The sequence below is a fragment of the Heptranchias perlo genome, chromosome 24 (genome assembly GCF_035084215.1).
Source record: "Heptranchias perlo isolate sHepPer1 chromosome 24, sHepPer1.hap1, whole genome shotgun sequence".
NCBI classification, from domain to species: Eukaryota; Metazoa; Chordata; class Chondrichthyes; order Hexanchiformes; family Hexanchidae; genus Heptranchias; species Heptranchias perlo.
Genome location: NC_090348.1, coordinates 42,929,654 through 42,952,895, shown reverse-complemented (window position 1 = coordinate 42,952,895; position 23,242 = coordinate 42,929,654). Strand labels below are relative to the sequence as shown.

At 41.0% G+C, this 23,242-nt stretch overlaps 1 protein-coding gene across 1 annotated transcript in view; it reads right to left on the bottom strand.

The window, feature by feature from the left end:
- The window catches only part of exoc4 (exocyst complex component 4), a 394,720-nt gene that overhangs the window by 343,922 nt on the left and 27,556 nt on the right, over positions 1-23,242 (bottom strand). Inside the window, 2 exon segments of the mRNA XM_068005175.1 lie at positions 8,964-9,076; positions 15,833-16,017. Coding sequence (XP_067861276.1) covers positions 8,964-9,076; positions 15,833-16,017 — 298 coding nt within the window.

Genomic DNA, 23,242 nt, shown 5'->3' with positions numbered 1-23,242 from the left:
ATCAGGACGAATTCCCTCAATGGAAACAAACTGTTCCATATTATCCAACTATTTTGTTTCAAATTGGCTTTTTCTTAAGCTTTAACCTACATGGCACAAATTATTGCATTTGTTATGCTTATAGTGAGAAATTCCTGCTCCTCTCGCAAGCATTAGCATGCTCCACACCATTAAAACACACAAAAGACACTTATATTGGCCATCTTATAATTCAGATTCCGGGAGTCCGGCACCTGTGAGCCAGCTCCTGCTGTTAAATGTGATTCCCTCAGACTTATATAAAAGGCCCTAAGTATGGCATTATTAAAAATATACTGCTGTATTCATGGTATCCTGTGTGGGACAATCTGGTAATATTAAGCATGTTACAATGGAAACAGTACCATCACATTTCACCTTCCCATTGGAGTGACAGTACCACTTTAAGACAGTGGCTCTAACACCAACAGATTTACTTTCTTCACTGGCATTGGAATACATTAGAATGGGGTAAAATGTCACTCTTTCTGAGCTCAGTACAATAGAATACATGTCTAAAACAAATCTACAGGGTTTGTGTTTATTTTTCCACGACAGAGGTCTACCACAATATAGACTGAGCCTGCCCAAGTCTTGACATTTAATCAATAGACATAAATCACTTAGAAGGTTATTAACTGAAAGATATGTCAATGCTGACCAAGGCTCGACAGATTACACAAAAGTAATGGAAAACTGAAACTGCTTTTATCTAAAGCAATGGCATGCAATTTTAATCCAGCTGATTTTAAAAAAAATTTAACACCTTGATTCCTGAATTTTCTTAATACCTTCGAGTACATGTTTTCTTTTACTGCTTCTATTGTATTATGTATATTATGTTCTGTTGTAGCTTAAGATGATGAGCCAACTTTGGCTAGCTTTAATTGACTTACACAATGCTCATTTGTCTTCCCTTGATGGGAGGTGCTTTGCTACTGCATTGTTTAAGAACCTTGGACGAGGTATTGGTTTTTAGAACCCACCAAATGGACTGCAGACATGTATTCGATTGCACTGAACTCAAACAGTATTTTGCTCCATTCTAATGTATGCATCCCAATGGCAGTGAAGAAAGTGAACCTATCAGTACTTCGATGACTGGCTTAAAGCAATATTGTTTCTCCGTTGGGGAGATGAAAATTATGGTAACTGCTTCAATTGTAACAATTTAACCTGTGACAGTGTGTCCTTCTCACGTTTCTTTTAATAGTCAAACTCGCATCCTGGTCAAACACTGACAAAACTCACCCAATGGAGCGAGTGAAGTTCCAATATCAGTAAAGCCCTGGATCTGCACCCAAATCTCCAGCGCAAGAGTTCCACAAACAACTATTGAAACAGGAGCTCCTTTACGACCACCTCATGGCAAAGCAGAGGGTCCATGGCAGGACTGCAGTGACACTGTATCTTATATAATCTAAAAAATTAATTTGGCAGTGGAGAACCTCATTTCTGAGTTCAGAATATCCTAATCAATTAGCTTTTTGATTCCAACTATTTGATTGGACATGGACCATGCAATATTTTTAGGAATGCTAGCTTCACACAAGGCAAGGTTTTTAGTCTAATACAAAAAGCAACACTGGGTTGGATGAAGAAGACTGCATCTGCATCTGATAAATTTTTGTTGTTAACAGTACAGTAAAACAATGCTAACCCAAATGCCAGTAGTCCACACACAACAAAACGAGATGTTGGTTTGAATATAGCACTTTCTTTTGATGAAGATCGCATTTGAAATGGCATGAGAATTTTTTATTGAGACGAACGAGAAGTAAATATTTTATTTGTAAAGTGATAAACGAAGTTACATTTACAAGTATAGTAAATTCCTGATTTTTAGTCTGAACTGTGTTTGGTCGCAACCAGTTCAGATTTGTGGCATTATATTGTACGTCAAAAGCAGAAAACTGCTCTCCAGCATGCCCCTCGCTATATACTATTATTCAACAGATAACTCGTTGAAAGGAACAAATGCTTGGGGAAAAAACATACTATATTGGTATCATTTCTTCTCTCCCACTTTGTATAGTGTACTTAACATCAGAGTAATTTATTTTTCTCCCCCGAGAGCTTTTACAATCATAATTACTAAACTGCCCAAGTAACAACACATTTAAAATGTGCAGTCTATTACAAGTAATTACTTTTATAAATGAGAACAAGTTGTCACATGCAGTAACATATCTACTATTTCAAAAAGAAAAGTACTGTACACTAATTGGTTGCATCTCATTATACCCTTCAAGCAACAATCACCCCATTTGTTGTGCCACTCTGCAGAGTCCATGTTTATTCAACTGGCTAAGGGCCAACTGTTAAAAATGTATATTGCTAGATGCGAGTCAAATATTTACAGTTTACTAGCTGAACGTCAGTAAACTACAAGATAGCAATTAAGGTAAGTGGGTCTGATCACAGCGCGCAGCTTGAGCTGTTTATCAACAAAACAACTAGGATTTTAATTACCTCAAATTGACAGCGTACTTTTTTGAAATAACAGATACTATATGATTTTTTTTAAGATGAAGTTCACCTTGGCAATTTAGGGGGCATAAACAGTTTGAAAGAGGTGGCGCAATTTATATTAGTGAAATACACTACCAGAATTAGTGATTAAAGCAGAGACCATGTCAACTTTTAAGAATAGGTTAGATAGGTGGTTGCAGGAAAGGGGGATAAAGGCATTCGGGAATAGGGAACAGGGCAGGGCACATGGGATTAGAATAGTACTCGTGTGAAGGATAAACACCAACACATACTGGTTGGGCTGAATAGCTTGTTGTAATTTCTATGTAATTCTATATGGCATAATATATATATTGATCATTCTGGTACACAAGTCATAAGAACATAAGAAATAGGAGCAGGAGCCTGCTCTGCCATTTAATAAGATCATGGCTGATCTGATCCTAACCTCAAATCTAAATTGATGTCCAATTTCCTGCCCGCTCCCCGTAACCCCTAATTCCCTTTACTTCTAGGAAACTTCTAGGAAAGTCACAGGTTCACAAATCATAAAAGCTGCCTGAAGGTGCAACCCACAGGAGGCAAAAAATTAATACGGATAATGACTGATATAGGACAAGAGGGTAAATGTTATTTAGTGATGAAATGAACTTTCAAGTACAACTTCAAATGGGGTATCAAAAGATTTTTCAGTTGTGTACTTTAGAAATAAAGAACGTGATTAACACTATATAAAATTCTTAGAGTGGAATACACTTGGATCGGTGAACAGTAAAGAAAAGAAGAAACCAACAGGTGAAAAAGTGCTCACTGAGAACTTGATTTACCTTATTGTCTTTCCTCCAAGGGGAAGGATTGTGTTTTGGTCTGCAGCCACCTCAGACCTTCACCAATTTGGAGCACTAGTCATTACAGAAGTACACTGGCATGTGCTGCCCCCAAACCATTTTTAAAGTTCCCATTTTCCCCAAACAGATTATAGTAAAAATGGTCTGAGTATCTTTGAAATACAATGGTGAATTCTGGGAAAACCAGGTTTAAAAAAAATAGAACTCTGGAAATGTTCAGACAACACTCAAGCAACAGAACGTTGAACTCTCATTAGGAGCTGGAGTTAAGAAAATCCAGACTGCCAAGGCCATTGAATGAATAGGCCATGTTGCCTGAAGAGATAAGGAACATCTGGGAGGCTTCCAGCTAAACAACAACAATTTGCAATTATCTCGTATCATTAATGTAGGAAAACATCCCAAGGCACTTCACAGAGGCATAATCCCTCATGATTGACAGAGGCAAACCCTCACGATAGAATTTCACATCCAGTTTGAGAGCGAGGGTCTGAAATTACTTTATTAAACTTAAATAAGGGCAATTATAAAGGAATGAGTGCGGAATTGGCGAAAGTGGACTGGGTAAACAGATTAGATGGTATGATAAGCAGTGGCAAACATTTAAAAAGATATTTTATGACTCGCAACAAAAATACATCCCTGTGAGGAGGAAAGACTCCACAAAAAAGGGTGAACCAACCATGGCTAACTAAGGATGTATAGGATGGTATCAGGTGAAAAGAAAAAGCATACAACATGGCAAAGATTACTGGTAAGCCCGAAGATTGGGAGAACTTTAAAAACCAGCAAAGGATGACTAAAAGAATAATAAAAAGAGGGAGAAAATAAATTATGAGAGTAAACTAGCAAGAAATATAAACACCGACAGTAAGAGCTTCGACAAGTATATAAAAAGGAAGAGGGTAACTAAAGGAAACATTGGTCCCTTAGAGGATGAGACTGGAGAAATAATAATGGAAAACAAGGAAATGGCAGAGGAATTGATATTTTGGATCTGTCTTCACAGTAGAAGACATTAATAACATACCAATAATAGTAGAAAATCAAGGGGCAAAGGGGAGGGAGGTACTAAAAACAATCACTATCACTAGAGAAAAAGTACTCGGTAAACTAATGGGTCTAAAGGCTGATAAGTCCCCTGGACCTGATGGCTTGCATCCGAGGGTCTTAAAGGAAGTGGCTACAGAGATAGTGGATGCATTGGTTGTCATCTTCCAGAATTTACCAGATTCTGGAAAGGTCCCAGCAGATTGGAAAACCGCAAACGTAACACCTCTATTCAAGGGAGTGAGACAGAAAGCAGATAACTATAGACCAGTTAGCCTAACGTCTGTCATTGGGAAAATGCTAGAATCCATTATTAAGGAAGTAGTAGCAGGACATTTGGAGACTCATAATACAATCAAGGAGAGTCAACATGGTTTATGAAGAGGAAATCATGTCTGACAAATTTATTAGAGTTCTTTGAGGAAGTAACGGGCAGGGTGGATAAAGGGGAACCAATGGATGCAGTATATTTGGATTTCCAAAAGGCATTCGATAAGGTGCCACATAAAAGATTACTGCACAAGATAAGAGCTCATGGTGTTGGGGGTAATATACTGGCATGGATAGAGGATTGGCTAACTAACAGAAAACAAAGAGTCGGGATAAAAGGGTCATTTTCAAAATGGCAATCTGTAACGAGTGGGGTGCTGGGGCCTCAACTATTTACAATATATATCAATGACTTGGATGAAGGAACAGAATTGTCCTGTGGCCAAATTTGCTGATGATACAAAGATAGGTGGAAAAGCAAGTTGCAATGAGGACACAAAGTGTCTGCAAAGGGATATTGAGAGGTTAAGTGAATGGGAAAAAATTTGGCAGATGGAATGTAATGTGGGAAAATGTGAAGTCATCAACTTTGGGAGGAAAAATAAAAAAGCAAAATATTATTTGAATGGAAAAATATTACAAAATGCTGTGGTACAGAGGGATCTGGGTGTCCTCGTACATGATACACAAAAAGTCAACATACAGGTGCAACAGGTAATCCGGAAGGCAAACAGAATATTGACCTTTATTTCTAAGGGGATGGAGTATAAAAGCAGGGAAGTCATGCTACAACTGTACAGGGTGCTGGTGAGACTACACCTGGAGTACCATGTACAGTTCTGGTGCCCTTATTTAAGGAAGGACATACTTGCATTGGAGGCAGTTCAGAGAAGGTTCACTCGGTTGATTCCGGGTATGGAAGGGTTCTGTTATGAGGAAAGATTGAACAGGTTGGGTCGATACTCATTGGAGTTTACAAGAATGAGAGGAGACCTTATCGAAACAGCCAAGATTCTGAGGGGACTCGATAAGGTAGATGCGAAGAGGATGTTATCACCAGTGGGGGAATCTAAAACGAGGGGGCATGGTCTCAAAATAAGGGGTCGCCCGTTTAAGACGGAAATTAGGAAGAATTTTTTCTCCCAGAGGGTCGTGAATCTTTGGAATTCTTTACCCCAAAAAGCTGCGGAGGCTGAGTCATTGAATACATTCAAGGCTGAGTTAGACAAATTTTTGATCAACAAGGGAGTCAAAGGATATGGGGAAAAGGCGGGAAAGTGGAGTTGAAGTAAAAATCAGATCAGCCATGATCTCATTGAATGGCGGAGCAGGTTCGAGGGGCCAAATAGCCTACTCCTATCTCTTATGGTCTTATAATCAGAAATAAATGGACGCTGAGCCAAAGATCTACAGTCGAAAAATGCAACCAAGCACGTGCAATGTTCAATATATTAGGATGAGGTGTTGTTGACCCAAGAGGGGAGGAATATCACATCAATTGTCAGACATTGACCCTACAAATACTCCCAGAGGTGATTTTGAGCATTGGTGCGAGGTAGATCTGCCCAACGCCACCACAAATGACTCAAACTGATGAAATTGTATACATTCAAGAAATAATCTTGTTGAAGCTAATATTCTTTCAGCAATACGCTGAAAAAGACTTCAACTATAGCTGGTTGCACCTATTATTCAAAGATATTAATCTGTTAGCTAGACAAGGAACCTAACTATAAAATAATCTTACCAACTTTACATCTACCTTGGATGCTGAGTATAAATTGCCCAGGTATATGTTGTCCAAAAAAAGCGGGACAAATCCAATCTGGCCAATTACCGCCCCATCAGTCTACTCTCAATCAGCAGCAAACTGATGGAAGGGGCCGTCGATAGTGCTATCAAGCGGCACTTACTCACCAATAACCTGCTCACCGATGCTCAGTTTGGGTTCCGCCAGGACCACTCGGCTCCAGACCTCATTACAGCCTTGGTCCAAACATGGACGAAAGAGCTGAATTCCAGAGGTGAGGTGAGAGTGACTGCCTTTGACATCAAGGCAGCATTTGACCGAGTGTGGCACCAAGGAGCCCGAATGAAATTGAAGTCAATGGGAATCAGGGGGAAAACTCTCCAGTGACTGGAGTCATACCTAGCACAAAGGAAGATGGTAGTGGTTGTTGGAGGCCAATCATCTCAGTCCCAGGACATTGCTGCAGGAGTTCCTCAGGGCAGTGTCCTTGGTCCAACCATCTTCAGCTGCTTCATCAATGACCTTCCCTCCATCATAAGGTCAGAAATGGGGATGTTCGCTGATGATTGCAGTGTTCAGTTCCATTCGCAACCCCTCAGATAATGAAGCACTCCGTGCCTGCATGCAGCAAGACCTGGACAACATCCATGCTTGGGCTCATAAGTGGCAAGTAACATTCACACCAGACAAGTGCCAGGCAATGACCATCTCCAACAAGAGAGAATCTAACCACCTCCCCTTGACATTCAATGGCATTACCATTGCCGAATCCCCCACCATCAACATCCTGGGGGTCACCATTGACCAGAAACTTAACTGGACCAGCCACATAAATACTGTGGCTACAAGAGCAGGTCAGAGGCTGGGTATTCTGCGGTGAGAGACTCATCTCCTGACTCCCCAAAGCCTTTCCACCATCTACAAGGCACAAGTCAGGAGTGTGATGGAATACTCTCCATTTGCCTGGATGAGTGCAGCTCCAACAACACTCAAGAAGCTCGACACCATCCAGGACAAAGCAGCCCGCTTGATTGGCACCCCATCCACCACCGGCGCACAGTGGCTGCAGTGTGTACCATCCACAGGATGAACTGCAGCAACTCGCCAAGGTTTCTTCGACAGCACCTCCCAAACCTGCGACCTCTACCATCTAGAAGTACAAGGGCAGCAGGCGCATGGGAACAACACCACCTGCAAATTCCCCTCCAAGTCATACACCATCCCGACTTGGAAATATATCACCGTTCTTTCATCATCACTGGGTCAAAATCCTGGAACTCCCTTCCTCACAGCACTGTGGGAGAACCTTCACCACACGGACTGCAGCAGTTCAAGGCGGCGACTCACCACCAGCTTCTCAAGGGCAATAAATGCTGGCCTCGCCAGCGATGCCCACGTCCCATGAATGAATAAAAAAAAAACCTTTATTTTACATTAACTAGAGCCCCGCTAATGCACGGTTACTGCAACACATTAACAATATGATTGGAGCCTGTAACAATTTAAACTATCAGTTAATAAAAATCTATCCAAATACTTTGTGTACTCCTTAATCTTAGGATATTAGTAACGTTATAGATGTATTAATAAGGTAATTTCAATTCACAGATTTCTGTATCTTACTTCACTTTTGATAATTTTTACAAAAAAAAAGAGATTAACTCAATAGTCTATTGCGTCCCCTTCAGGGGGTGGGGGTGGGGGTGAGGGTGAGAAAGAGATTGGGTTTGCTTGTCCAATTGTTAATGTACTTAGGCTGGCGAATGTAATACACAGAGAGAAGCCAAAATTGTCGGCATCTGATAACTCTTAGACTTTCTGGTAAATCTTCAGCCAATTCTTTACTGTGTAATTGATGTAAAGATTCATCTAACGTTCTTTGATTAATATTCCTTACATCGTTCATGGATTCAACGAGTCGCATTGTTATTAGAACATCTTTCAAACAGAGTACACCCAAGCATCATGCTCCTTAGCCAACTATGACCATTGTGCATGAACCCAGAGGGAAAAAAAAATGGGAAAAAAATAAATTTATGTCAATAATGTGCTTAAACAAAAAATGTGACCTAACATTGTCACTGTCTGCAAATTCTGTTGTGAGATTCCTGACAAAGCTGGCTATTTCCAAGTCTCCGTGGTAATCTGACTGGCTGCAGGCTCAGAGTTGCATGACGTCCAATTAAATGGCGTGAAGTATACTTACATCCCATTTCTCCTTCAGTGCATCAATCCCAAGTCCATTGAGCCTTTTGAGCAGGTCTTTTCAATTACCTGCAGGTCTGCTGCCCATACAAAAACTTTGGAAGTTGCCCATATCTCACAAGTGCACTCATTTCAGAAATTTCAAACATTCTAAAATGCCTGTTTATGCAATATGCAAAAGGTAGCCACCAAAGCAATCCAATCTCCTCTTCTCAATTACCGAAACCCTTGTTTTTTTCCTTCGTATAAATCAATCAGATGAATTTTTATAGCCATATCTATCTCACAAGCAAAACTATAACTGCAGCCATTATCAGTTTATTTACTGATTAAGTGATTGATGTACTTACCAGCTGTGTTCCCTGAGCTGCTGTACTGTGAGCTATCCAGAAATTTCCGGGGGGTTGATACCAAGTTGACTACATCAATAAGAGGAACAGGAGATGTTTCCTTCCCAAGTAGGCTGTAAAAAAAACCATTCCGGTCAATTTTCCTCCCACAAATTAAGTAGATTAGTATTGAGTCAACAAAAAGTAAACTAATGCAGATGCTGGAAATCGGAGATAAAAACAGGAAATGCTGGAAACAATCAACCGGTCAGGCAGCATCTGTGGAGAGAGAAATTTAGGGTTAACGTTTCAGGTCGATGACCTATTGTCAGAACCCAGATAAGTGCCAAGTCAACCCTTCTGTACCTTTCACCATCTCCAGGGTTCAATTGTATAGTTACTATGCTGAAGCACTAATGCTTCACCTGCCATTGTCCTTACCAGGAAGATCAAAATCACAGCTAATCATATCACTATGGCTGTGGTTGACAAGTCAATATCATGGCCAGGAGAAGTCAGAATGAAAACAAGCTGGGTACACAGATCAATACCATGAAAGCTTTTTGGATCAAACCCACGCTGGAATGAATGTCAGTCTGAAGTGGCAAATTAGCTTTACAATACGAGAAGAGCAAGGATTCCCCCAACTTGAAGAAAAAAAAGAGGCAAATGCATAATGAGGAAATGCTGGATAGAAAGTTGACACTTCAGCAGCCAAGTACATTAGTCCCTTAAACACATTATGACAAAAAAAGAGACGAGTGAGTTGCTGTGAGGAGACCAAGTACGCACAGCTCCCAATACTGCTTATGAATTAAGAGTTGCAGGAAACACTGAAGGGATATCCCAGCAATCTGAACAATATCAAAAGAGCTGCTAGGCTGAACATGGGTTTAAAAAAAGGTAGTTTTTTTCTGTTCAGCAGGCAGATGATTCCATACTGACTGGAAAGCTCTTGAGTCAAGCAATTTCTGAACAAAAAATTTGATGAAAAAATGCAGAAGATGCAGATTTTCCTTTGGAAACTACAATTTACTATGAACACGAATGGAGAGAATTAAAGGAGTCCAAATTTTAATAGCATCACCTAGGCCTACTCTGTGGAGTGCCTTCTGCTAGGTACTTCAGAGCAGAATTAGCAAATGCCAAGAATTAGGTTAATTTCCATTCTATTTTCAGAAAATAATGCACGAGATAAAAGCAGAAAAATAGAGTTTCCCACAAAGATAAACTGGAGGCAAAGAACTGACAAGTACAATGTGTGGATTTTGCACCACCACCAGAGTGCGCAGCCGCTTCTTGCACACCTTGTTTGCAATCTGAAATAAATATATTACCACACCTTATGAAAGACATCTGAATCTATCTTGTTTTACAATTTCATCTTTGGAGTAAAGCCTTAAGTTATTGCTTTCGATCTTATTTAAGCGCAAAAACGGTTTCTGCTACTCAAACCTAGTCACCAAAGATTAATTCTGAAGCATTTGTGCCATAAATTCTTAAAGGGCTGTTAAATTTTGTATACATTTCTCATTGCTTGCCTTGCCGCATTTGTAAATGGCTTGCGTTAACCCTTAAAACACCAGTTATAGCACCGATTATACTATATGTAAAGGCTTTCTATATAACCAGCACAGTATACAATAGCTGGAGAAAAAAGGTAGCAAGCATTTTTCTTCTTCATCAAAGAACATTCTTGGATTTAATTTTAGGAAATTGCTTTAGATACTGACTAAAATGAGGAAGGCGGCACTCGGAATTGGGATACTTTACATCACCACTTAACATTAGCCTCTGTCAGTTATCCTTCGATCAGAAGTTTTATTGTAGCTATAATAGTTCCTCAAGTTCCTTCCAATTTTCAGCTGCAGATGTCCAAAGTATTACTGCGTTTCAATTAACTATCTTTAAACTAATTTTATTTTTCCCTCAAAAGTCGAACGTTTTTGTATCCCTATCCACGATTTAGAGTAATAAAGGAGACCATTTGCAAAAGACTATTGGACAACACAAAAAAAAAACCATGATCATTGTCAAGAGAACCAGAGGGGAGATGAGAATTTTTTTTTAATGCAGCGAGTTATTATGATCTGGAATGCACTTCCTGAAGAGGTGGGAGAAGCAGATTCAATAGTAACTTTCAAAACGGAATTGGACAAAAACTTGAAAAGGAAATATTTGCAGGGTTATGGGGAAAGACCAGGAAACTGGGACTAATTGGACAGCCCTTTCAAAGATCCAGCACAGGCAGGATAGGCTAAATGACCTCCTTCTGTGCTGAATGATTCCATGATTATAAGCTAAGAAACTAGTGGTTAAACATAATTTTAGGTGTAACTGCTTCGAATTTAGATTTTTTAAAAATTCGTTCACGGGATGTGGGCGTCGCTGGCGAGGCCAGCATTTATCGCCCAGCCCTAATTTCCCTTGAGAAGGTGGTGGTGAGCCGCCTTCTTGAACCGCTGCAGTCCGTGTGGTGACGATTCTCCCACAGTGCTGTTAGCAAGGGAGTTCCAGGATTTTGACCCACCGACAATGAAGGAACGGCGATATATTTCCAAGTCGGGATGGTGTGTGACTTGGAGGGGAACGTGCAGGTGGTGTTGTTCCCATGTGCCTGCTGCTCTTGTCCTTCTTGGTGGGAGAGGTCGCGGGTTTGGGAGGTGCTGTCGAAGAAGCCTTGACGAGTTGCTGCAGTGCATCCTGTGGATGGTCCACACTGCAGCCACAGTGCGCCGGTGGTGAAGGGAGTGAATGTTTAGGGTGGTGGATGGGGTGCCAATCAAGCGGGCTGCTTTATCTTGGATGGTGTCGAGCTTCTTGAGTGTTGTTGGAGCTGCACTCATCCAAGCAAGTGGAAAGTATTCCATCACACTCCTGACTTGTGCCTTGTAGATGGTGGAAAGGCTTTGGGGAGTCAGGAGGTGAGTCACTCGCCTCAGAATACCCAGCCTCTGACCTGCTCTCGTAGCCACAGTATTTGTATGGCTGGTCCAGTTAAGTTTCTGGTCAATGGTGACCCCCAGGATGTTGATGGTGGGGGATTCGGCGGTGGTAATGCCGTTGAATGTCAGGGGGAGGTGGTTAGACTCTCTCTTGTTGGAGATGGTCATTGCCTGGCACTTATCTGGCGCGAATGTTACTTGCCACTTATAAACCCAAGCCTGGATGTTGTCCAGGTCTTGCTGCATGCGGGCTCGGACTGCTTCATTATTTGAGGGGTTGCGAATGGAACTGAACACTGTGCAGTCATCAGCGAACATCCCCATTTCTGACCTTATGTTGGAGGGAAGGTCATTGATGAAGCAGCTGAAGATGGTTGGGCCTAGGACACTGACCCGAGGAACTCCTGCAGCAATGTCCTGGGGCTGAGATGATTGGCCTCCAACAACCACTGCCATCTTCCTTTGTGCTAGGTATGACTCCAGTCACTGGAGAGTTTTCCCCGATTCCCATTGACTTCAATTTTACTCGGGCTCCTGAGTGCCACACTCGGTCAAATGCTGCCTTGATGTCAAGGGCAGTCACTCTCACCTCACCTCTGGAATTCAGCTCTTTTGTCCACGTTTGGACCAAGGCTGTAATGAGGTCTGGAGCCGAGTGGTCCTGGCGGAACTCAAACTGAGCATCGGTGAGCAGGTTATTGGTGAGTAAGTGCCGTTTGATAGCACTGTCGACGACACCTTCCATCACTTTGCTGATGATTGAGAGTAGGCTGATGGGGCGGTAATTGGCCAGATTGGATTTGTCCTGCTTTTTGTGGACAGGACATACCTGGGCAATTTTCCACATTGTCGGGTAGATGTCAGTGTTGTAGCTGTACTGGAACAGCTTGGCTAGAGGCGCAGCTAGTTCGGGAGCAGAAGACTTCAGCACAACAGCTGGGATGTTGTCAGGGCCCATAGCCTTTGCTGTATCCAGTGCACTCAGCCGTTTCTTGATATCACATGGAGTGAATCGAATTGGCCGAAGACTGGCTTCTGTGATGGTGGGGATATCGGGAGGAGGCCGAGATGGATCATCCACTCGACACTTCTGGCTGAAGATGGTTGCAAACGCTTCAGCCTTGTCTTTTGCACTCACGTGCTGGACTCCGCCATCATTGAGGATGGAGATGTTTGCAGAGCCTCCTCCTCCCGTTAGTTGTTTAATTGTCCACCACCATTCATGACTGGATGTGGCAGGACTGCAGAGCTTTGATCTGATCCGTTGGTCACTTTGCTCTGTCTGTAGCATGTTGCTTCCGCTGTTTAGCATGCATGTTGTCCTGAGTTGTAGCTTCACCAGGATGGCACCTCATTTTTAGGTACGCCTGGTGCTGCTCCTGGCATGCTCTTCTACACTCCTCATTGAACCAGGGTTGATCCCCTGGCTTGTTGGTAATGGTAGAGTGAGGAATATGCCGGGCCATGAGGTCACAGATTGTGCTGGAATACAATTCTGCTGCTGCTGCTGATGGCCCACAGCGCCTCATGGATGCCCAGTTTTGAGCTGCTAGATCTGTTCTGAATCTATCCCATTTAGCACGGTGGTAGTGCCACACAACACGTTGGATGGTGTCCTCAGTGCGAAGACGGGACTTCATCTCCACGAGGAGTGTGCGGTGTTCACTCCTACCAATACTGTCATGGACAGATGCATTTGCGACAGGTAGATTGGTGAGGACGAGGTCAAGTAAGTTTTTCCCCTCGTGTTGGTTCGCTCACCACCTGCCGCAGGCCCAGTCTAGCAGCTATGTCCTTCAGGACTCGGCCAGCTCGGTCAGTAGTGGTGCTACCGAGCCACTCTTGGTGATGGACATTGAAGTCCCCCACCCAGAGTACATTTTGTGCCCTTGCTACCCTCAGAGCTTCCTCCAAGTGGTGCTCAACATGGAGGAGGACTGATTCATCAGCTGAGGGAGGATGGTAGGTGGTAATCAGCAGGAGGTTTCCTTGCCCATGTTTGAGCTGATGCCATGAGATTTCACGGGGTCCAGAGTCAATGTTGAGGACGCCCAGGGCCACTCCCTCCTGACTGTATATCACTATACCGCCACCTCTGGTGGGTCTGTCCTGCCGGTGGGACATGAGTCTGTGAGTATGGCTATGTCAGTCTGTTGCTTGACTAGTCTGTGGGACAGCTCTCCCAATTTTGGCACAAGTCCCCAGATGTTCATAAGGAGGACCTTGCAGGGTCGACTCGGCTTGGTTGGCCGTTGTCGTGTCCGGTGCCTAGTGGTCCGATGCCGGGTGGTCCATCCGGTTTTATTCTTATTATGACTTTTCGTAGCGAGATTTTTACAACTGAGTGGCTTGCTAAGCCATTTCAGAGGGCAATTAAGAATCAACCACATTACTGTGGGTCTGGAGTCACATTTAGGCCAGACCGGGTAAGGACGGCAGGTTTCCTTCCCTAAAGGATATTAGTGAACCAGATGGGATTTTACGACAATCCGGTAGTTTCATGGCCATCATTACTGATACTAGTATTTTAATTCCAGATTTTTATTTAATTAATTGAATTTAATTAATTGAATTTAAATTCGCCAGCTGCCGTGGCGGGATTTGAACTCATGACTCTGGATTTTAGTCCAGTAACATAACCACTATGCTACCGTACCCGTTATAGATATGAAATGGACACATTTAAACTGCCACCTCTCATACTTAAATACTCAATTGAAGCAGTCAAAAAAAAAAATCCTGATTCAATGAAGAATAGATAGTTACAGGCCTTAAATGAAAGATCATGAAAAAAGATCTGTACAGGTCTTGAACACTTATACAGCAACACTGGCAGAAGCCTGAGTAGGTCACTCAACTAAGGAGAGATATGGGGCAAATGAGAGAAAGTTAAAATGTAGTTGCGTGAGGGGCAGTCACTTGGCAAGCAGCGAAAAGTGTTTTTTTTTTAAAAAAGTGTCCTGTGTTGGGTCTCCATACTATGTAATATGTCCTGGCTCAGAAAGCAGGCAGGGCTCTGCCAATACTTGTCATTAACTGGCCACTAGAAAAAACACAAGTGCAACTTAAGAGTGACTTTCCTTTCTATTTTCCCTTCATAGGGGAAAGAGCAGTCTCAACTCAAGAGTTGACATCCTGTGACAGTTTGGATGATAATCGGTATTAGCTGTGTCAGGCCAATGCACCGTACTGCCCTGCTGTCGAAAATGCTAAATTATGTAGCACAGCGGTAAATGACTCTTCCGTTTAGCAACATGATGTTCAGCATTTAAAGTGTTTCAAAACGTCTCTTCAATCATAATCTGAAGAATGACTTCTATTTTACTGAAATTACAAGTTTGTGTTCACAGATAGACAGTTCTATAGCATTAATGTCCTCTCCAAATTTTCTGCCAGCACAGCTAGAGGATTAAAAATTTTTCAATGTCAATACTCTTCCCATTTTCTCTAACTTCTTTTCCATTGTTGAATCTGTTCCGTAACTTATGACCATCCTGATACACAAATGAAAGTTAGTTACAGGGTGAAAATATGTAAAATTATGAGAAAAATATTAGTTACTGATGACCCTGCTTTCCAATTTTCATGTAGGATTGTTCAATAATAATGTCCTTCATTTGAAGAAACATCACTGAAGTGTTTACAGTCTTGCAAACAACTTATTTTCTATCCTTAAGTATGAAAAAGACAGTATCTACCATAGCCCTTTATTAAACTAGAAAACGCTGAAAATGCATAGCAGGTCCACTGGCATCTGTGAAGAGAATGATGGGTTAACACTTCAGGTGTAAACGTCTTAACATCCAAAATATTAACACACATTTTCTATTCTAGATATCAACAGACCTGCTGTGCATTTCCAGGTTTTATTTTAATTTTATGCATTTGCTGTTCTTATTTCTGTTGTTACTCATCTTTTATTACTCAATTGCATTTCATACAGACCCAATCCTGTTCTTGTCTTGGTTTTTATTGCCCACGCGACTTGTGGATTTAATGTACAGGTGGCGATGTAGCTCGTCAATCAGGACCAGGTGCATGTTCAATTTCTTGCTGTGGAGCTCGAGACGCAGGTCGCTCAGTCCTTCCACCTGCAGCAGCTGCCCTTCCAAAGAATCCACGGCAGAAACCTGAGAAAGAAGACAAAAGAACAGACAACTGAAATAATACTGGCATACTTTTGCTTCCTGGTTCTAACCATCTACAAACAATAATTAATACTTGAAGGCATTGAACCACATTGCACATGGTTTAAAAACCTGAATTCACCAAGCAGAGTTCTGTACCACCAAGCAGTGGCAACCAAGTAAGCTCCATACAGTCAGTCAAGAGTTTAGACATGCTGGGCTACATCCCCCACCTCCCGATGCCCAATTGTGGAGCTCCACTTGCTGAAGTCTGAAAACAAATGACCAGCTCAATAACATCGGGAATTTTCATGGAAATAGGGAGATGAGAGAAGAACTTAATAAAACAAAAAAGAAACCTACAGTCCAAATACATAAAACCAAGACACCTTGTATTATACAGCTACCTAGTACAATTATCCTCCAACTGCACCCAATTTCAAATCTGTTGAGGGCTATTACATTAAGTTGGACATCACGGATCTCAAGGGGTTTTTTTTGCACGATCATTAGCAATATAGATGAAGTAGTTTGCAGCCTCGTCATGCCAACTCTTCAGCTGGCAGAGTATGCACAGGTAGAAGTGACTTTAAAAGATTAAATAGCTGGAAATAATATAAATCTTGTGAAAATGACTTCAGTACGCTGATCTCAGCAATTTATTGAAGTAGGTACTCAAACTATTATCTGTTGCAAACAAATCTCACACAGTTTGAAATTGTCTGGATCTTGAGAGCCAACTGTTCCGAGCTGAAAAAAAGATCATTTCCTATCTTTTGCAAATCACCTCCTGCTGAAATTGGCACTTCATATACTGTGATACGGGTTTACTCTCTGCTAATATTTCAAGCACGACCTGTGTTCCCACCTTGCCTTACTGATGCCTGGCTGACTAAATCACTGAGAGCAAAGCTCAATTCAAAACATTTCTAAATTCTCGGCTGGTATTATATTTATAAATAGTCCAAGTCCTTTCTGTTCAACACAAAAACCAGTCTTTACCGTCTAACTGCATGCTTAATTTAACTACATTGCTTTAAATTCTTCCCATCTAAAGCGGACACAACGGGTTATTATACTCTTCTGGACATCAGCCACACAACAACCTTTTATTATTTAGACAATTATTTTAAAACAGCACGCTAAGAAACACTGCGCAAGTCTGTGAGCTTCAAGGGGTTATTAAACAGTCATGACTCCTCAGCAAGATATTGCACCAGTCTGGGCTAGAGAAAGTTATTTGTGAAAATATCCTGCATTGAGAATACAATATAATGATGCGTGGGAAGGAGTTGCAGGCCTTTCAATTCATTCCAATGACACTGCAACTGCAAGGGTATTTAAAGCCTTGAACTCTCTCCAAGGTGCTGCAATTTGTTCCATATTTGTTTCAAAGCACTGTCCAGCATTACTGTGGAATGAAGGGATGGCTCTTTTGCCATAGGATGTCAATGATTTCAACAAATAAGTTGGATTACATCATTGTGTAAATGAACAATACAAGATTTTTGGGGGTTTATTAAGCAACTATGTTTACTCACAATGTAGGTCAGTCATTTAATAATGTCAGGAGCAGCAGTTTTTTTTCCCCCAACAGAGAAAGCCAGCAGCCTGGTACTGAAGCTCAAGCACTTCACTGTTAAGATTCCCAGACACGTCCAAGTGATTATACACAAGAGGGGTCATTTTACAACCAGTGGGAAGCATCGCCTGCCAGCACCACATATTGAAAATTTGGTCACGTGCTAAACAAGATTTCTGACAATTCATTTAAATGGTCAGAGAATCGTGCACAGCACGCACCCAAATTTTTGATTTGCGTTCCCAGTGGGTGACTCTTCCTAACAGGAGCACAAAGTCTAGAAAATTCACAATAGATGCCCTGATTCCTCTAGTGCACGAGTCCACTTAGTTGTACCTCCTGGTGACTGATTATGTAATCAGTGGTTGCTGTGGACAAAACCACTGATCCCGTGATCCTGCTGTGCTTTACAACAAAATGTTTGGAATTGTGACGAAAAAGGAAGTGGATTTTTTTTTTAAAAAAAGGATAAATAATGCAGGAGATTGAAATATGGCAATAACAATTTAAAACAAGGGAATCCCTCAACCGGTTCCTAGCGTTTATACATGTACAACTGAGTAAAGTAAAGCTGACATGGAGCAGATATTTTTTGGCGAGACAGCTCCAAAAAAAGTTTCAATGAGGTTCACACTGGAGCTGTAACATGACAGATTTTTCAGTCTATCATGAGCGGCACATAACAATCAAGATTATTTAAAATGGCTGCCATATGTTTTTAATGTTCCACTGCATGCATAGCTGGCAAGACAGAGTATACCTAGGAAATTATTTCTGAAATGGATGTAATGTTCCATTGTTCCTGAAATTGCTTTTCAACTCAATGATGTCTTCATCACAGTAATCATGGTATCCACTCCAAGAGGGTAGGCACAGAATTTTCCTCCTCTAACTATATGAACTATTAAGTAACGACCAAGAGGTCTGGAACAGCAGCCCAGATTAATTTCCTTTCCCTTCAAGGAAGCACCAAAGTTTCAACTCAATGCCTCTTAAGAGTTCAGTTAGCACCTGGAACTTATTGGGTGAAGTTGAGCTGCAAATTAGAACGACAGCTGCAAACCAATATCCTCCTCACTGCACCACACCCAAGTTAAGATGATTATTGAAGCTAGTGACAGTAGCTAACGGAGGAAAGTAAATCTAATATGGAGCAGATATGTTTTGAGGAGACATCCACAACGAACAAACAGAACCAAATTAATATTCATAACCCCTCCCTCAGAACAATAATATTATAGAACAATCTAGGTATAGTACTGTGCCTTCGTGTGACTAGGTGAGACAAGCTCTGCAGTGTAGAACACTTCAGACATGGCATCAACAATTAAAACAATGAAACACACTTTTGATTCTTATTGAATAGCTAGATGATTTAGACAAACACTGGTTGCAAAAGCTATTCTGAAAGAGTTTAGGGATCAAAGTCACCTGAGCATATTACGTGAAACACACAGAGAAGAAAATTATTCAGTTTTTAAAAAAAATTTCAATTTTTTTTTCAGTAATCATTAGGGTATTCATTGATTAAAGTAACTGATCATCATAGCATTATTTCTAATTTTCTTCAGCCAAAACTCTCAAACTACTGACTGCTCTGGAACTCTGTGTAAAGTCATTAGATAGCAAAAAGTCATATTATATATAATGCTACCAAATGGTTTATAGATACACAGTAAAGGCAGCTTTTCTGGGGAAAGAGAAAAGAATTCTGAGCTGTTCCTCCAAAGGAAGTATTAGATCACCGAGTACCATTAAAAGCTCATCAAAACTCCACTGCTAGCAGGCTTACAGATATTGAGATCACACGCACTTCTTGTATTTCTATAACGGAGTGGTTGAAAAGCAATAATGAAACCATGCACCAGTGACACAGGGCAAAGGGTAGCTCCATTGCCTCCAGCTTCAGCCATATATCAGCAATGGAACCTCATTCAGGAAACTGGATCTTGCCACCATTCCAGGAGGTGACGGCCTTCTTCTCCTTTTCAAACAAACCCACATTTTCAGTAGATTTGGGCTCTATTCTTGAATTTGTTACTAATAAAAGCTTACCCTTTGTTGTGCACTCAGAAGCTGGGGAGCGGAGTCAATTTGAAACTGCAGATCTGTGTTTTTGTTTGCCTATTTATTCAGATCAAAGAAATCAATGTGAAATATTTCACCTTTTTGGTGTGCTTGGTTCAGTGATATGGGAGAACCATACTAAGTAAACAGAATTTTCTATATTTTTTCCCCCTCGCTTTGTATCACTAATCCGTTACCTAGCACTCTCAAGTCAACTAGAAAGTATACCATTAACCAGACTCAATGCAGATATTCATCACTTCAGTCTCATGAGAAGAAGAATGGGAGAAAGAGAGGAAAGAGAGTGAAGAAAGAGAATGGAAATAAGACTTGCATTTATGCATTGCTCTGTTATGTTTCTTATTTTGTGACCAAAATTCCACAAGCAGCAATAAAATGAACAACCAGTTAATATGCTTTTTGATAGCACTGTTTGAAAGAGAATGATTGATTAGGTCAGCCTGCCCTATTAATCCGTATCAGTTAACTTTCTGGAGCGTTGCATGGTTGATAAAAACTCTGCACCATCACAAGAAAAAATGCCATCAATAAGATGTCGGTCCTAGACAATTAGGAGTCAGGAAAGTTAGTAGTGAATTGGTCATGCTTTAACGGCTCCAAGTAAATAAGGAAAGGTGGATCTTTTTGTGGTCTGTTTGGCTCAATTGGTAGCAAGTCCCCTCCAGATTCAACTCAAATGCTCTCCTTGCTGCCTCCATTTCTCTACTCTATTAATTCTGGCTTTCTCAAAACTCTGCTGCACGCATCCTGTCCTGCACTAAGTCCTGCTCACCCATCACCCCCGTCCTCACTGACTTACATTGGCTCCCTTTCCCCAGACATCGCAAATGTGAAACCTTCATCCTTGTTTTTAAACCCTTCCATGGTCTTGCCTCACCCTATTTCCTCCAGCCTCGTATTTCACCCAAACACTCCATTCCTCTGATTTTAGTCTTTTGTGCATCGCCCTCTGTCTCATTTCATTGTCTGGAAGTCCCAGCCTTTGATATTTTAAAAACTATCTCAAAACCCACTGCTTGACCAAGCTTTTGTTCACGCCTTCTTTCTTGGCTTCGGATCCATTTTCTTCATGCCTATCTGCGAAGCACCTTGGGTCATTCTCCATGTTAAAGTCACTACATAAACGCAAGTTATTACGAAGTCCAATGCATGCTAGATTTTGTTCCAGTCATCTGGCCAGGAATGAGTACATTTGTGCATGTGGGCACACGTGTGCACGTAGAAAAGGCGGCTCGGGTATTTATTTGCTCGGCCAGCCGCTCTCCAGGACTTAATATTTTTTATACTATTGTACAATATTTATAAATAATTTTTATTATTCCATTCCCCCCCTTAATAACCTGCAAGTCTTTTGAGCAACTTCAAATTTCAGTGGTGGCTGCAAATTAAATTCTAATGCTGGTCAGCAGAAAACAATCATCCTGCTAAAGGCACATATAAGTGAGCCTCAGCAGGACATTCCCTCAATGCTGACTATCCATCCTTCAGATGAAACTAGGGTCCCATGTGCTTGTTCAGATAAACATTAAAGATTTTATGCCACTACTGGAGGAAGATAAGGGATTTCTCCCAGTATTCTGGTCAATATCCTCTGTCCAAAATAAGCTGTGCAGCACAGATGACACAGAATTGGTGCAAAGTTTGTGATGTAACAACATTTAGTGCACTCCAAAAATAATTCATTAGATAAGGCACTTTTAAAATGTTTTTGCATGATAAATGCAAGTATTATCTCAGAACAGATTTAAGAGACTTGCATATTTTCTGATCTTTCAAAGGGACGTAATAAAGCTTCCATTCAAGCAATTAGCTTTTTGCTAGGGTAAAGATGTTCACAGTCTGCCATCATTTTATACAGCATTAAAATACAGTATGTGGGATGAATGCATTTTTAAATACATGTTCAGAACTCCTGTTTGTTTAGTCACTGGGAGTCAGAGCCCTGCAAAATGGAAAACATTCCAAATGGTCCTTTCAGCCAGAATCTGAAGTAATAAGCTTCACACTGTTTAGCACTTCAATATTATAGCTATAAAGTTTGCTTTTAAAAACTTGTTCAAATATCCAACCTCTACTCTGGCCAAGTGCTTTGATTTGCAACATCCACATTCTTCATTGCCCTTGAAAGCCTTGCAATACAAACACTGCACACTCCAATATTCACATTCGCAGGACATTATTTAAAGATAATAAAACGGAAAGCCTAAGATTATTTGCAGTATTTTCAGAGTCGAGTAAAGTCCAGATCACAAAAGGACAAAACGTCATAAGAAAAAGAAAATCTGGCTCCTGCAATGGTGAATGAGCTTTATCAGTAAAGCTAATATTTTGCCATCTTCAGGTGCACACATTTGCTGATGTAGGACGCATCAGGTGGAGATGCGAACTACAGGCTACATCTCAGCCCAGGTTTAAAAGAAAACTTTATAGCATGTGCTTTGTAAATTAAAGATTAGAGTCTGTGCACCGAATGTCAAAAAAAATTTTTTTAAAAGGTGCAATGTCTTGAATAACAATTCAATGGAGACACTAAGATTTCAATTGTTTTTCTCCAACCAAAACTGGAACAAAAAGAATGACGCCAGGTTACAGAAATCCAATACTCAGCAGTGAAAGGGCAAAAAGTGGTAAAGCTGTTGCAATACCAATTTTCTTCCACTAGATATCACAAGCCCTATTTGCACAGCATTTGTTTAAAAAAAACACATGGAAAGTCATGTCATCCGCATAAAGTGCCCTTCCCTTCAAAAATAATTGTGCACCTACCTCTGACCTTACACAAGCTATTGTCAGCGTAGCAATTTATTTCCCTTCCATGGACTTGTTCTTCCTCGTCTCTACCTGGAGTCAACTTAATGACGTAGGTTATTGGGAGCTCCACTCACTCATGAAAGTTGGTGCTTTGTTATGGTGATTCAGCACAACACAAGCCAAAAAAAGTTACTACAGATTGGGAACTGCCATCTACTCAACTGGAGCTCTTTTCCTGGCTCAGACTTCTCCAGATAGGCCTGAAGTATTTCTTTCTGTTTAAGCAAATGAAGCTGCTCCAGGACACACCCACAACCAATATCAAAACAGCTCACAGTGCATTGGAAAATATAAAATAACAGGTCTCTAAGAGACAGAAAGTGAGCCACTGAAACTGACAATCTTTAACAGAAGATGGAATCAGTGCTTTCATGTTGGACAAGTTAAAAGGGGCTGCAATAAAAAAAAAATCCACGTTAAGCTATCCAAGGTAAAAATGTCTTTACATCAAAGTCGGTTAGAAACAATAACTTGCTTTTATATAATGTCTTTAATGTAGAAAAATGTATGAAAGCACTTTATAGGAGGGTACTCAGACCAAAATTAATGCTGAGCCAAAGGAGGCGCTATCAAGACAGGTGTTTAAACGCTCGGTCAAAGAGGTGGATTTTAAGGAAAGCAGAATTTTCTGCCACAAATCTTTGTGGAAGCAAAGTCCAGAACTGCTTTTAAAGGGAATTAGAGAAATATTAAAGGGTATGGGGAACAAGCAGGAACGATTAGAATAGGTAACTGTTGTGGACTAAA